The sequence below is a fragment of the Meles meles genome, chromosome 7 (genome assembly GCF_922984935.1).
Source record: "Meles meles chromosome 7, mMelMel3.1 paternal haplotype, whole genome shotgun sequence".
Lineage (NCBI taxonomy): Eukaryota > Metazoa > Chordata > Mammalia > Carnivora > Mustelidae > Meles > Meles meles.
The window spans coordinates 19,385,882-19,398,514 of NC_060072.1; the positions used below are offsets into that span (position 1 = coordinate 19,385,882).

At 37.0% G+C, this 12,633-nt stretch overlaps 2 protein-coding genes across 5 annotated transcripts in view; one reads left to right on the forward strand and one right to left on the reverse strand.

Moving 5' to 3' along the window:
* Positions 1–5,579, reverse strand: part of LOC123945830 (PARP1 binding protein) — a 77,801-nt gene extending 72,222 nt beyond the window's left edge. For all 3 annotated transcript variants that reach the window (XM_046010763.1, XM_046010762.1, XM_046010764.1), the window contains exon 1: positions 5,513–5,579. The gene's annotated coding sequence lies outside the window, so the exon portion shown is untranslated. The remainder of the gene's footprint in view (positions 1–5,512) is intronic.
* A 100-nt stretch (positions 5,580–5,679) lies between these two features.
* The window catches only part of NUP37 (nucleoporin 37), a 45,444-nt gene continuing 38,490 nt past the window's right edge, over positions 5,680–12,633 (forward strand). Inside the window, exons 1-3 of one of the 2 annotated variants that reach the window (XM_046014021.1) lie at positions 5,691–5,738; positions 6,226–6,366; positions 6,971–7,191. In XM_046014021.1, coding sequence (XP_045869977.1) covers positions 7,036–7,191 — 156 coding nt within the window. In that variant the 5' untranslated portion in view covers positions 5,691–5,738; positions 6,226–6,366; positions 6,971–7,035. Of the gene's footprint in view, positions 5,739–6,225; positions 6,367–6,970; positions 7,192–12,633 lie in introns of both variants that reach the window. The other variant, XM_046014022.1, reaches the window with a different exon arrangement.

The window sequence follows — 12,633 nt, forward strand, 5'->3', positions numbered from 1 at the left end:
TCGTGGTCCCAGGGTCCTGGGATTGAGCTCCATGTCAGGATCCTTGCTCAGTGGGAAGACTGCTTCTTCTTCTCCCACCCCCTGCTTGTGTTCCCTCTCTCAATGTGTCTCTCTCTGTCAGATAAATAAATAAAATCTTTAAAAAAAATTACACTAAATGCCATAAGATACCTAGGAATAAGCCTAACCAAAGAGGCAAAGGATCTGTACTCAGAAAGCTATAGAACACTCCCGTAAGAAATTGAGGAAGACATAAAAAAATGGAAAAATATTCCACGCTCATGGATTAGAAGAACAAATATTGTGAAAATGTCTATGCTACCTAGAGATATCTATACATCCAATACAATCCCTAACAAAATACCATTGACATTTTTCACAGAGCTGAAACAATTAATCCTAAAATTTGTATGGAACCAGGAAAGACCTCAAATAGCCAGAGGAATGCTGAAAAAGAAAAGCAAAGCTGGTGACATCACAATTCTGGACTTCAAGCTCTATTACAAAGCTATAGTCATCAAGACAGTGGCACAAAAACAGACACACAGATCAATGGAACAGAAGGGAGAACCCAGAAATGGATCCTCAACTCTGTGGTCAACTAACCTTAAACAAAGTAGGAAAGAATGTCCAATGGAAAAAGGAGTCTCTTCAACAAATGGTAATGGGAAAATTGGACAGCCAAATGTAGAAGAATGAAAGTGGACCATTTTCCTATATCACACACAAAAATAGACTCAAATGGATGAAAGACCTCAATGTGAGACAGGAATCCATCAAAATCATTGAGGAGAACACAGGCAGCAACGTCTGTGACCTCAGTCACAGTAACTTCTTCATAGACATATCACCAAAGGCAAGGGAAGCAAGGGCACATATGAACTATTGGGACTTCATCAAGGTGAAAAGCTTCTGCACAGCAAAGGAAATAGTCGACAAAACCAAAACACAACCAACAGAATGGGAGAAGATATTGGCAAATGTCTTATCAGATAAAGGACTAGTATCCAAAATCTATAAAGAACTTACCAAACTCAATACCCAAAGAACAAATAATCCAACCAAGAAATAGGCAGAATATGCTGAGTGAAATAAGTCAAGCAGAGAGAGTCAATTATCATGTAGTTTCACTTACTTGTGGAGCATAAGGAATAACATGGAGGACATTGGGTGAAGGAGAGAAGTGAGTTCAGGGAAATCAGAGGGGGAGATGAACCATGAGAGACTGTGGACTCTGAGAAACAAACTGAGGGTTTTGGAGGGGAGGGAGGGTGGGGGGTGGGGAAAGCCTGGTGCTGGGTATTAAGGAGGGCACGCATTGCATGGAGCACTGGGTATGGTGCATAAACAATGAATCTTGGAACACTGAAAAAATAAAATAAAAAGAATTTTAACTCACTCTTGAATAACGCCTGCACACATTTTTGGTCTTTTATTTTTTATTTTTTCAGTGTTCCAAAATTCATTGTTTATGCACCACATTCTCTTTTTGTTGTTGGTGTTGGTTTATTATCATTATGCTTTTAATGCTATCCTCACATTAAAATACTGGAAGGAAATATAAAAAGAAAAAAAAAGAAATGGGCAGAAGACATGAACAGACATTTTGGCAAAGAAGACAACCAAATGGCCAACAGACACATGAAAAAGTGCTCCACACCACTTGGCATCAGGGAAATACAAATCAAAATCTCAGTGAGATGCCACCTCACACCGTCAGAATGGCGAAAATGAACAAGCTATTAAATGACAGATGTTGGCGAGGATGCAGAGAAAGGGGAAACCTCCTACACTGTTGGTGGGAATGCAAGCTGGTGCAGCCACTCTAGAAAACAGTATGAAGGTTCCTCAAGAATCTAGAGGTAGAGCTATCCTGAGACCCAGCAATTCACTACTGGGTATTTCCCTAAAAGAGTCAAACGTTGTGATCCGAAGGGGCACGTGCACCTGAATGTTTATAGCAGCAATGTCCACAATTGCCAAACTATGGAAAAAGCCCAGATGTCCATCTGCAATAAATGGATAAAGAAGATGTGGTATATCTAGATGCAATGGAATATTACGCAGCCATCAAAAATTGAAATCTTGCCATTTTCAATGACGTGGATGGAAGTAGAGGGTATTATGCTAAGGAAAATAAGTCAATCAGTGTTATGGTGAGCACTGAATTGTGTAAGACTTCTGAATCACAGAGCTGTATCCTTTTACAAACAATATATTGTATGTTAATTTAAAATTTAAAATTATTTTAATTATTTTAATTAAATTAAAGCCAAAATTAAATTAAGCTGAAATTAAATTAAGCTGAAATTAAATTAAGCTGAAAACAGAGCTACCCTATGACTCATCAATTACACTATTGGGTATTTACCCTAAGAATACAAATGCAGTGATCTGAAAGGGCATGAGCACCCAAATGTTTATAGCCACCATGTCCACAATAGCCAACTATGGAAAGCCCTAACTGTCCATCAACAGATGAATGGATAAAGAATATTTGGTATATCTAGATACAATGGAATATTATGCAGCCATCAAAAAATGAAATCTTGCCATTTGTAGTGATGTGGATCGAACTAGAGGGTATTATGCTAAGTAAAATAAGTCAATCAAAAAAAGACAGTTATATGATCAAACTGATACGAGGAATTTGAGAAACATGACAGAGGATCATAGGGGAAAGGAAGGGAAAAAATGAAACAAGATGAAACTAGAGAGGGAGACAAAGCATAAGAGACTCATCATTGCAGGAATCAAATTCAGAGTTGCTGGAAGGGAGGGGGTGAGAGGGATGGGGTGACTGAGTGATGGACTTTGGGGAGGGTATGTGCTATGGTGAGTGCTGTGAATTGTGTAAGACTGATGAATCACAGACCTATACCCCTGAAACTAGTAATAATTTATTTGGTAATTTTATAAATAAATAAATAAACAAATAAATAAATAAATGCTTAATATTTAATACCTCATTCAATCTCTGAACAGAGTCTTATGAGGAAGGTCCATTATTATCCTCATTTTACATCTGAAGAATGTGACACCCCATGTCATTCAGCTAGCAAATGGCAAAACAGACGTAAACCCAAGATGCTTAACTCCATGAGCTGTGCTCTTAAATCACCATATTACATAATTTCTCCTGACAGATGAAAGCCAAATAATTAGATGTAGATCTAATGTTTTACGTACTCAAGTCTATATAAGGAAGCAAGTCTTTTCTCTGAGTTTTCAGATAGTTGCTAAAAGGTTTTTTTTTTTTCCCCTACTTTCTTTTAAGCATGCTAGTCTCCAAGATATTCATATACCATTATCTTATTTGGAGTATATTTTACTGAACACATTCCATTTATTAACTCTTTCTGTTATCTTTTTTCTTTTTCATGTAGTATAAATAGAATCCCAAATATTTATTCTGTATTTCAGGTTTATACCATCAGGAATATCGGCATATAACATTTAACAAAGCAGTAATTCATAGTTGCAACAGCAAGTAAAAAACTGTAAATATCTACATATATACAAATACTAGTAAATAGCTAAAGCTTATATTTCTCATCAAATTTCACCATCCTTTCTTAAAAGCAAAAAAAAGTGAAGAAGTAATGCTTCAGTGATATGATCAGTTTGCCTGAAATAAATCTTTAATACTAAATTATTCCGGGTAATATTTATAAGTATTAAGAGTTCTGGAGCACATGAGGGGCTTGGTCAGTTAAACAACCACTCTTGATTTCAGCTCAGGTCATGATCTCAGGGTCCTGAGATCCAGCCCCATCCAGCACTCCAAAGCACATAATCTGGCTTGATATTCTCTCTCTCCTTTCTCCTCTGCCCCTCTTCCATGCTTGCATGTGCACCCACTCTCTCTTTTTCCTCTCTAAATAAATAAAAACTTTTTTAAAAAAATTAAAATATGAGTTCAGATTGCTAAAAATGAAAACTAGTCAAGAATTACACTGTTCTGAATCCTGGCTGTACCACTTACTAGCTGTGAGATCTATACCAAGTTATGTTACTTCCCCTGCCTCAGCTTCCTTGTACTGAAAATGAAAATAACAATTGTTCTTATCTGACAGGATTTTGTGAAAAATAAATGACATAAATACAAGCTTTTAGCACAGTGTCTGACACATATAAAAGACAAAAGTCTCAGCATGCCTGGGTGGCTAAGGTCATAATCTCAGGGTTCTGGGATCAAGTCCTGCATCACTGGACTTCCTGTCTGCTTCTCTGCCTCTCTCTCCCTCTGCCCCTCCCCACTTCTCATACTCTCTCTCTCTCTCACATACAAATAAATGAAAGCTTAAAGGAAAAAAAAAAAAGCCAACAGTCTCTTCCAAGGGTTAGGACACTTGTTGGAAAGGGCCAAATAGTAAATATTTAAGGAATGCAAAGCATACAGTCTCTGTCACAACTATCCAACTTGACCTTGCTGTGTGAAAACAGCCACAAACAATTCATAAACATATGAGCATAGCTGTGCTTCAACAAAACTTTAGAAACTGAAATTAACTTTTGCTTAACTTTCACGTCACAAAATATTATTCTTTTGTTTTTGTTTCAACTATTTAAAATGTAAAATCTATTCTTAGCTCAGGAACTAGCAGCACAAAAGCAAGTAGTGCCCTAGTTTGCCAACTCTGGTCTAGTCTCAGCTCTTTCAGCAGCTAGCTGGCTATATAAGCCTAGGCAATAAACATTATAACTGGCTGCCTAGGTGAAGGTATAATCACACAGAAAACAGGAATAATACCTTCCAGCCAGTTATGAGAAATCAAAGAGATAAGGAATATGCAAGCACTCTGAATGTCAGGCTACACTATACAAAAACAGTAGAAGGTGGCAGGGATAATAAATACTTGTTTAAAAAACAAACAAACTGGATTCCAAATTGTAATGGAGCAAAAACTGTGAAGCAGGAAATTATCACTGGGGAGACAGTGTGAGATGGTAAAAGAATTTCTGAGTCAGACATTCAGGGCCCACACCCTGGTTCCCCAATTTATAAGATGTATCTCCTTTAAAGTATCTGATGAACATAAATTTCCTCAAATATAAAAACAGTTAAGATATCTTACCTCATAAAACTATGAGACACAAGTAAAAATCCACCTAGTGCCATTCACTTAATTAAAAAGGGGGGGGGCAGTCTTTGGTGCTATCGCCGTCGGTGCAGATCCTAAATTTTCTTTGGGAGAATATAACAGGGAGAGGGCGAAGTAGTGGAACTGGAGTCTGCGCACGTCTTGGAACTAGAACCCCGGTCTCCTGCCAACCTAATCAACCTAAGTAGGCCTCTTCGAGCCCCCGGGCATCCTGTCTGCAGATGATCCCACAAGACCTTCCAGATCTATTCATCACTAGATACTATGAATTCTTCAACATCCCCAAACCCAACCCTGGTTCCAGAGCAAAGCCACTATTAACAGTCATTTAGGGGTCACTGAAAAATCTCTCGGCCTGAATCACAAATTAAAATGTGACAGGTGGGCAAGGAAGACATGAGACTCACCTGACTCGGGATAGACCTGGTAGGTTCAGACTGGACTGAAAAATTGTCCTGCCAGGCTGTAGTCTCAAAGCTGTTAAGAGTCCGTCGCGAGTTCTATTTTAAATCTCGCGGGAATGTTCGGGAACCAATCGCCACTTCCGCCCTCTGACCCGGAAGCAGAGTCGGCGCGCGCCGTGGCAGGCTGGGGAGGAGACCAGCTTCTCTCTGGCCAGTTTCCGACAGCCTGGTGGGTATCGCTCCTGAACCTGAGGGTTCGCGCGGGTTTGCAACCGGCCGCCCAGCGCTCCCATCCTATTCTTGCGAGTTCCTTCTCTCCCGGGTCGTGTCCCACCTCTCTTCCCTCTGACCTCGGTCTTCGGGAGGTGGTAGCGGGGCTCACGGAACTTGCCTGCCTGGGAGAGATATTGGAGATTTTTGCGGGTACTTCAGTTGTTCCCTCCCTGTTCCGCTCTTCAGTTTTAGAGGGCAAGTCCAGCTCGCCGTACAGTGAAACCCTGAAAATGTAGTGAGAGTGGGCACAGTTTAACAAGCGATAAGGGGACCGAGTTTCCTGACCTCGAATCTTTTCCACTTCCCACATCGCTGTGCCTCTAGGGTCATCCACCTGCTGGTCACCCTTAACAAATGTCCAGTCCTGGATTCCCACTCGTATGGTTACTAGTTATAGGCTCCCTGAGGTGGGATTCCTCTGATTCTCCGTAAATACTTACCAGGTCTTGATGAATTCGTTACTGAGCCCAACTATTCTCAGGACAACTGCATCCAATTAAGGGAGGAGGGGGAAAAAGACCTCTTTAGATCCCTAAGTCTCATCTGGGAATGCTACTTCCAGAGTGCACACCAGGCCATAACAGGTTGGTGGAAGTTTTGTGCCTGACTTTACGAATATTATTTTTATATCACACATTTTGGCACTCTTTCTCCAGGTCTTATTGTGCTTTTCACACAGAATCGTAACTGTTACCGGATATTGTGATCTTCACGGCAGAGGCCTGTTTTTCTTCTCTAGCACTGGTGTCCAACACCTAGTAAAGTATTTCAAATGCTGTCTCCTCTATGAGCTTGGCAGCTAACTAACCTATTATTCTGTAAAATGGGAGCCATTTGCCTCCTCTTAGGTTTGCAAGTGTTAGGTGTCATAATGTCAGTAAAATCCTTAACATGGCACTTGCAAGCAGTGCTCTGTAAATGTTAAGTATCATTAATTTTTTATGAATATATTCACTACTAAACTGATTACATCTTCAAGTACTCACTATCTTTTTGTTAATCTAAACAGGATATGATGATTTATTCTGCAGGTATTATTCATAAAGTATTTAAAGAAGTACCTAGTTTGGTTTGGTTTTTTTATAGCTATCTGTGGCATCTGAAATACCATGTCCTTATTTTGATTCATTTGCTGAAAGTGACTGACACTTTGATGGTTTCTAACTATGTCTGTGCTGTAATCCACAGTTTCGTGACCTCATCCACTAGAAGGCTATTTTATTTTTACAACTGCTCAAGTATTGACATACAAGATGAAGCAAGATGCCACAAGAAATGCTGCCTACACTGTGGATTGTGAAGATTATGTACATGTGGTAGAATTTAATCCCTTTGACAGTGGGGATCCAGGAAACCTAATTGCATATGGTGGCGGTAATTATGTGGTGGTTGGCATGTGTACATTTCAGGTTAGTGTACAAAATTCAGTGAATGACAGTGAAACTATTTTACTGGTTAAAAAAACAAACTTGGAAAGCATATTGAGCTTGAATGTAAGAGAAAAAATGACATGAAGAACTACAGAGGAAGATATTTCCAGTAATATATGCCTGAGATTTGTGCATACATTAAATAGGTAGTGAAAAAAAAAAGACTATGAGGCTTTTCTTTTTGCCTCGTGTTTGGAAATGGAATATTCTGGTAATTGAAGGTTGTGAATAACTGAACATTTGGTATGTACAGAAAAAATTAGTTCTCAAATGAGACCTAAGTAATTAGTTAACCCAGTTTTTCTACATTCCATTTTGAAATAGGAAACAAGCCTAAAGAATGATCCTCCAGGAGATTTTACAGCTGTCATGATATTCACCTTCTGTATTAGTAGGCTCTCTTGCTTTTTATACATCTAAAGCATACATCCAGTGTATAAACAGTATGAGACCCTGTTAATTGAACAGGCAATTTAGCATAGTCATGAAGACAATGAACTCTCGAGCCAAAATGCTTAGGTTTTTACTTCTGCCTGGCTTTACCTCTTAATAACTGTATGACCCTGAGTAGGTACTTAACCTCTCTTCTATAAAAATGAGGAAAATAATACTTACAGGGTTTTGTGAGAGTGTAGTTAGTATGTCATGTGACGTTCCTGGAAGGCATCTGGCACAATTAACATATATACACACACACACACACACACACACACACACACACATATATATAAACACAATTAACACAGTTAATTAGTTAATTAACTAATTGTGTTCATTTGCACTATATATATATATATATATAATTTTACTGTCATTAATCTGGTCTGGTCAGTGTGGCCCCCCGGCACCAGCCCATATTTAATCACCAAAGCAAGATTGCATTGTGGTGAGCACACACGATGTTTTCTTACAGGAAAGCCAGTTCCACATGTGAAAAAGTCTAAACAATGTGAGTTCAACCCTCAGAAATTTTGGCTAATAATTTGTTTACCAGAATATTATTCCTAAAACAATTATTTCTCAAACTAAGATTAATCGGTGAGGTAATTTGGCATTGGTCAGTTTTCAAAGATTTAAAGTAACTTTACCACTAAAGTAGTACTATTATAAACATTATTATTTACTCTTTTACTAAGGAGGCAGTATTTTATTTCAGTATACTGTTCTGGCATCATAAATGCAGTTTAGCATTTTACAGTGCATTATATAAAGTTATACAAAATTAGACTGCATGCATACTTATGCTAAGGAAAAAGTATGAATTAAAGGCTTCATTTTTTTGGTGTCTGAGTAGAATATAAGAGCTCTTACATTTTCCCATATTGTCTCTTAGGATTGGGGTAGGAATTGTTAACTTTCAAGCTATGTGACCCATGGCCTGACTTTAGCTGGACTACTTAGTCAGGATCATAAAAAGTCCACATGATTAGGAGAAATAATATAATGCACTCTTTTGAAAAAGACTGATGGTAAAACCATTTTTCTGGTGCAGGCTACTAACCCACAAAAGAATAAAGGAGCTCCCTACAGGTGAAACTGTTTTCATTACTTTTAAAATTAAGAACTGAACACAGAATTGTATTTAAAAAAAAATACTGAAAAGATATGTTTTATCTCTAATTTATGTTCAGCTAAGAAATGAGAAAGTCAAGAAGGGAGGGAAAAAACCAGGGAAAAAAAAGGTGATCAGTGGCAGAGAGAGAAAAAGACGATGGAGAAGAAAGAACTAGCAAAAAACATTTGTCTTGCTCTGTCATGTCTTGCACATTGTCCTTGTTGATCCGCAGACCTGTCAGATTGGCAATATAAGTCTTACAGCCAAACTACCTAAAGAAAGAGTTGAATTTTACTAACTTGGCAAGTTTCTGTGCCAAGTACTGGCAATAAAGTACTGTCCCTGTCCAGAGTTTCCATTGTACGTCAAAGAAGTTCAGAGATTTGTATGACTAGTAAATGAAAAAACAAGCTGTAGACCCCATTTTATAAACCCCTTCTTTTCCTTTGATGCTGCTATTCAAATAGATTGAAGCCATAATTATAACAGTTCTGGAGGAGATTTGAGTCCCAATAATTTGCCCTTGAGGATTCATAATATATTATCGTTGCCCTGTAAAGTTATTTTGTTATCTAATTAAACACTATTAAGCATTGTTTCTATTCTCTCATGTTAGAAACTTCAAGTTCCATAGCATCCGATTTCATTCCTCTTGTCTGAGAAAACTAAGTAAAGGTAAATTGAATTGAAAGTTTTCCACATGCCTGTTGGAAAGGCAATCCTTATTCTAAGACTCTTAGGAAAACACTGTCAATACAGTAGATTTAAATTTCAACAAAGCATTTTTCAGAATCTTATGGTGTTCTTTTGAATATGTTGGAAATTTGAGCTGAATGTTGTACTATTAATTGGTGTCATGTATTTGTTAAGTATTAAGTGCAAAACAGAACTGGTAATACCTATGTTAAAAAAGCAAGGACCCTGACCTCAAGTGTAAAACCATGCAGTAAGAAAACTGTTATAAGAAGTCCTATGTGCAAAGGGTAGAGGGAACATGAAAGTTTCAAAATCTATTCAAAGGATCACCAGTAATGAATTGGGGACTTGAATTTCGAGAACATTTGATTTAAGCAAGCACATTGAATTTATGTAGAACATGAAGCTGAGAAGAATACCTAATGGTTTGAATGATAAACCCCACTTAACAAGTATTTATTGAGTACCTGTTGTATGCCAGACACTGCTTAGAATTCAAGTATTTAATAGATTGGATTAATGTGCCAAGTTGAACAAGCTAAAATTTAATAAAGTCTTAAAATGATAGACTGCTGAACCTAAAAGGGACAATTGTGACTTAACAGTTTTTAGTCACCTGGATGTTCACTGTGAAACAGTGCAATGATTAAACTGCCAAAAGGAATTAATTCAGTGCTGTCCAATAGAAATACAGTGTGAGCCACAAATATAAATTTAAGTGTTATAGTAACCACATTATAAGAAGTAAAAACCAGATGAAGTTAATTTTAATGTATTATTTTTCCAGCATATCCAAAATATTTCATGTGTAACCAACATAAAAAATTAATGAGATATTTTATATACTTTTTAAACTAAGTCTTAAATCTGGTGTGAATTTTGTACTCTATAAAGTATACACGGTTTGAACTAGCTGTATTTCAAGTGCTTAATAACCCCATGTGGCTAGTGGCTACCATTTTGGACAGCATAGCTCTATATCCTTTCATCTTTACTTCATTTCTCAGCAGTGTATGTTATGATGCAAATGAGATAACATATTTGAAGACATTTCAGAATGGTATTAAAATGTTTAAAACTGCCATGTGAAAGAGGGATTAGACTCAGAATGGTAAATATATTTTATGTTATTCGTCAGCTCTGTCTTTGGTGAAGTTGTGGCCTATAGTGCTTTAAGACTGACACTGAATCTTCTTTGAATGTGTTCACCTAAGATCAACTCTGGCCAAATACTTGTCTTCACTGAAGTAGATTTCATCTATATGGTTCCAGGGAGCAGAATTTGGAGCAATTAGTAGAATTTACATGAAAACAGATTTGGTTTTAATGTTAAAGAGAGCTCTTTGAATTAGAACTTGAATTCTAATTCAAGTTCTAACTTGAGTTGAATAAGCTCCCCCAAGAAGTAGCTAGTTCCCTGTCACAGAATGTTCAGAGAAAGGTTGTGCAAACTCTCTCCAGATGTTATATAAATTCAAGTGTGAGGTGAAAGAAGTGGACTAGGTAAACTTTACAGTCTCATCTGACTAAAATTCTGTATTTGGCCTTAACTGGGTATGGTGGGAGGGCCTGCCAATTTCAAACCCTTAAAAGAGCCCTTTCATCAACCTGGCTTTGCCCCAACCTCAAACACACCAGAGTCTTCTATAATGATTTGTATTGCAGCAAGTTTTCCAAAGGATCTTAATTTCCTGCCTATACAATACTGCCTACACCCCAGACTAAACCCAAAATAGCATTTGTCTCTGCCTGTACCACACACACACCCTGGCCTTTTTGTTGGCTCGGTGGCAGACATTGCTGCCAGGAAAAAAGGTTTCACTGGTAATACATAAAGCTCAAGCTATACAATCCCTGGGATTTCTTTATCTCCGTGGTCACCCAATAACTCTATATATTCTTTGGGTAACAAATTATAGGACCTAATTGTCAACACTGTTTTTACAGTAGCAAAGTAATCTGTGTTTTGATGGTAAAAACTTCATTTTTAGAAGATTGATATGTCCAGTGTGGAAAAATAGATGTAACCCAAACTACGAAGTCAGCTATGATTAGGCTCTTAACCTGATTTTAAAATTGCTTACTGGTTGCTGCCTTGGCATATCTGGCTGTTAGCTATACAGTTATTATACACACAGATTATGAAGTAATATAATTTGACAATGTTTTTCTTTCTTTGATAAGTATATTTCTATTTCCTATTTTCATTTATGGAAAAACTTATGCTGTTAACTCAAGTTTGTCTGAAATTTAAAGTTATTTTTCAAGGGGCATTAGAATTATGTAGAGAAAACCATGTGGAATGTATTTATGAAATGGCTTTGCTAGGATCCCAAAGACATTTTATCCTGGAAAAGTCAACACATTCAATAGGATTCACTTAAACCTTGCATTTAGATTCAGGATGAATGGAATTCTTAGAACAGGCCTTCAGATAATATCCTATCTATGTAGACATATGTATCCCTTAAGTAAGTTTCACCTGCTCTGGACTTTTCCCCTGGTGTAATTTTATAATTCTATAAACTTATAAAAGATAATTGTATCACTTAATATAGAAGAGTCCTTGGAAAAATTTGTCATGAAAAATTTTGCTGCAGTCTCTAGACCCAGTTGGGGTATTGATTTAAATTAGAAAACAGTTTTTAAACTTAATATTTTCAAGCCTATAAAAAGTATTTTAAAATATATGTTATCTGTATAAGGTATAAAGAACAATAAAATAGATTCCTGGATGCCCACTACCCAGCTAACGAAATAGAACATTAGTAATTCTTCTGAAGCCCTCTGGGTGTTCTTCCCTTACTACTTTTCCTTCTCACCTTCAAGTGGTAACCATGCCTGAAATTTTGTGTTGTTGATGCTTTGTTTTACTTTATAGGGTTACCATATATGTAGGTCTTGCAAATGAGTATATTGGCTTTCATGTTTCAAATTTTATCAATGAAATTATTCTGCATTATTTTCTTCTACCATGTGTTGCTATTAACATTGTATTTGTTAGGATACTCCATGTCAAAATTCATTTGTTTCCATTGTTGTATGGTATATTATGCACATATAGCATAATTAACCTATCTATTCTTCTATTGGCTATTTGGTTTATTTTTAATTTTTTACTCTTTCGTCTTCTGTTTTGTGTTTTGTTACCTCCTCTTTTCATTGTTTTC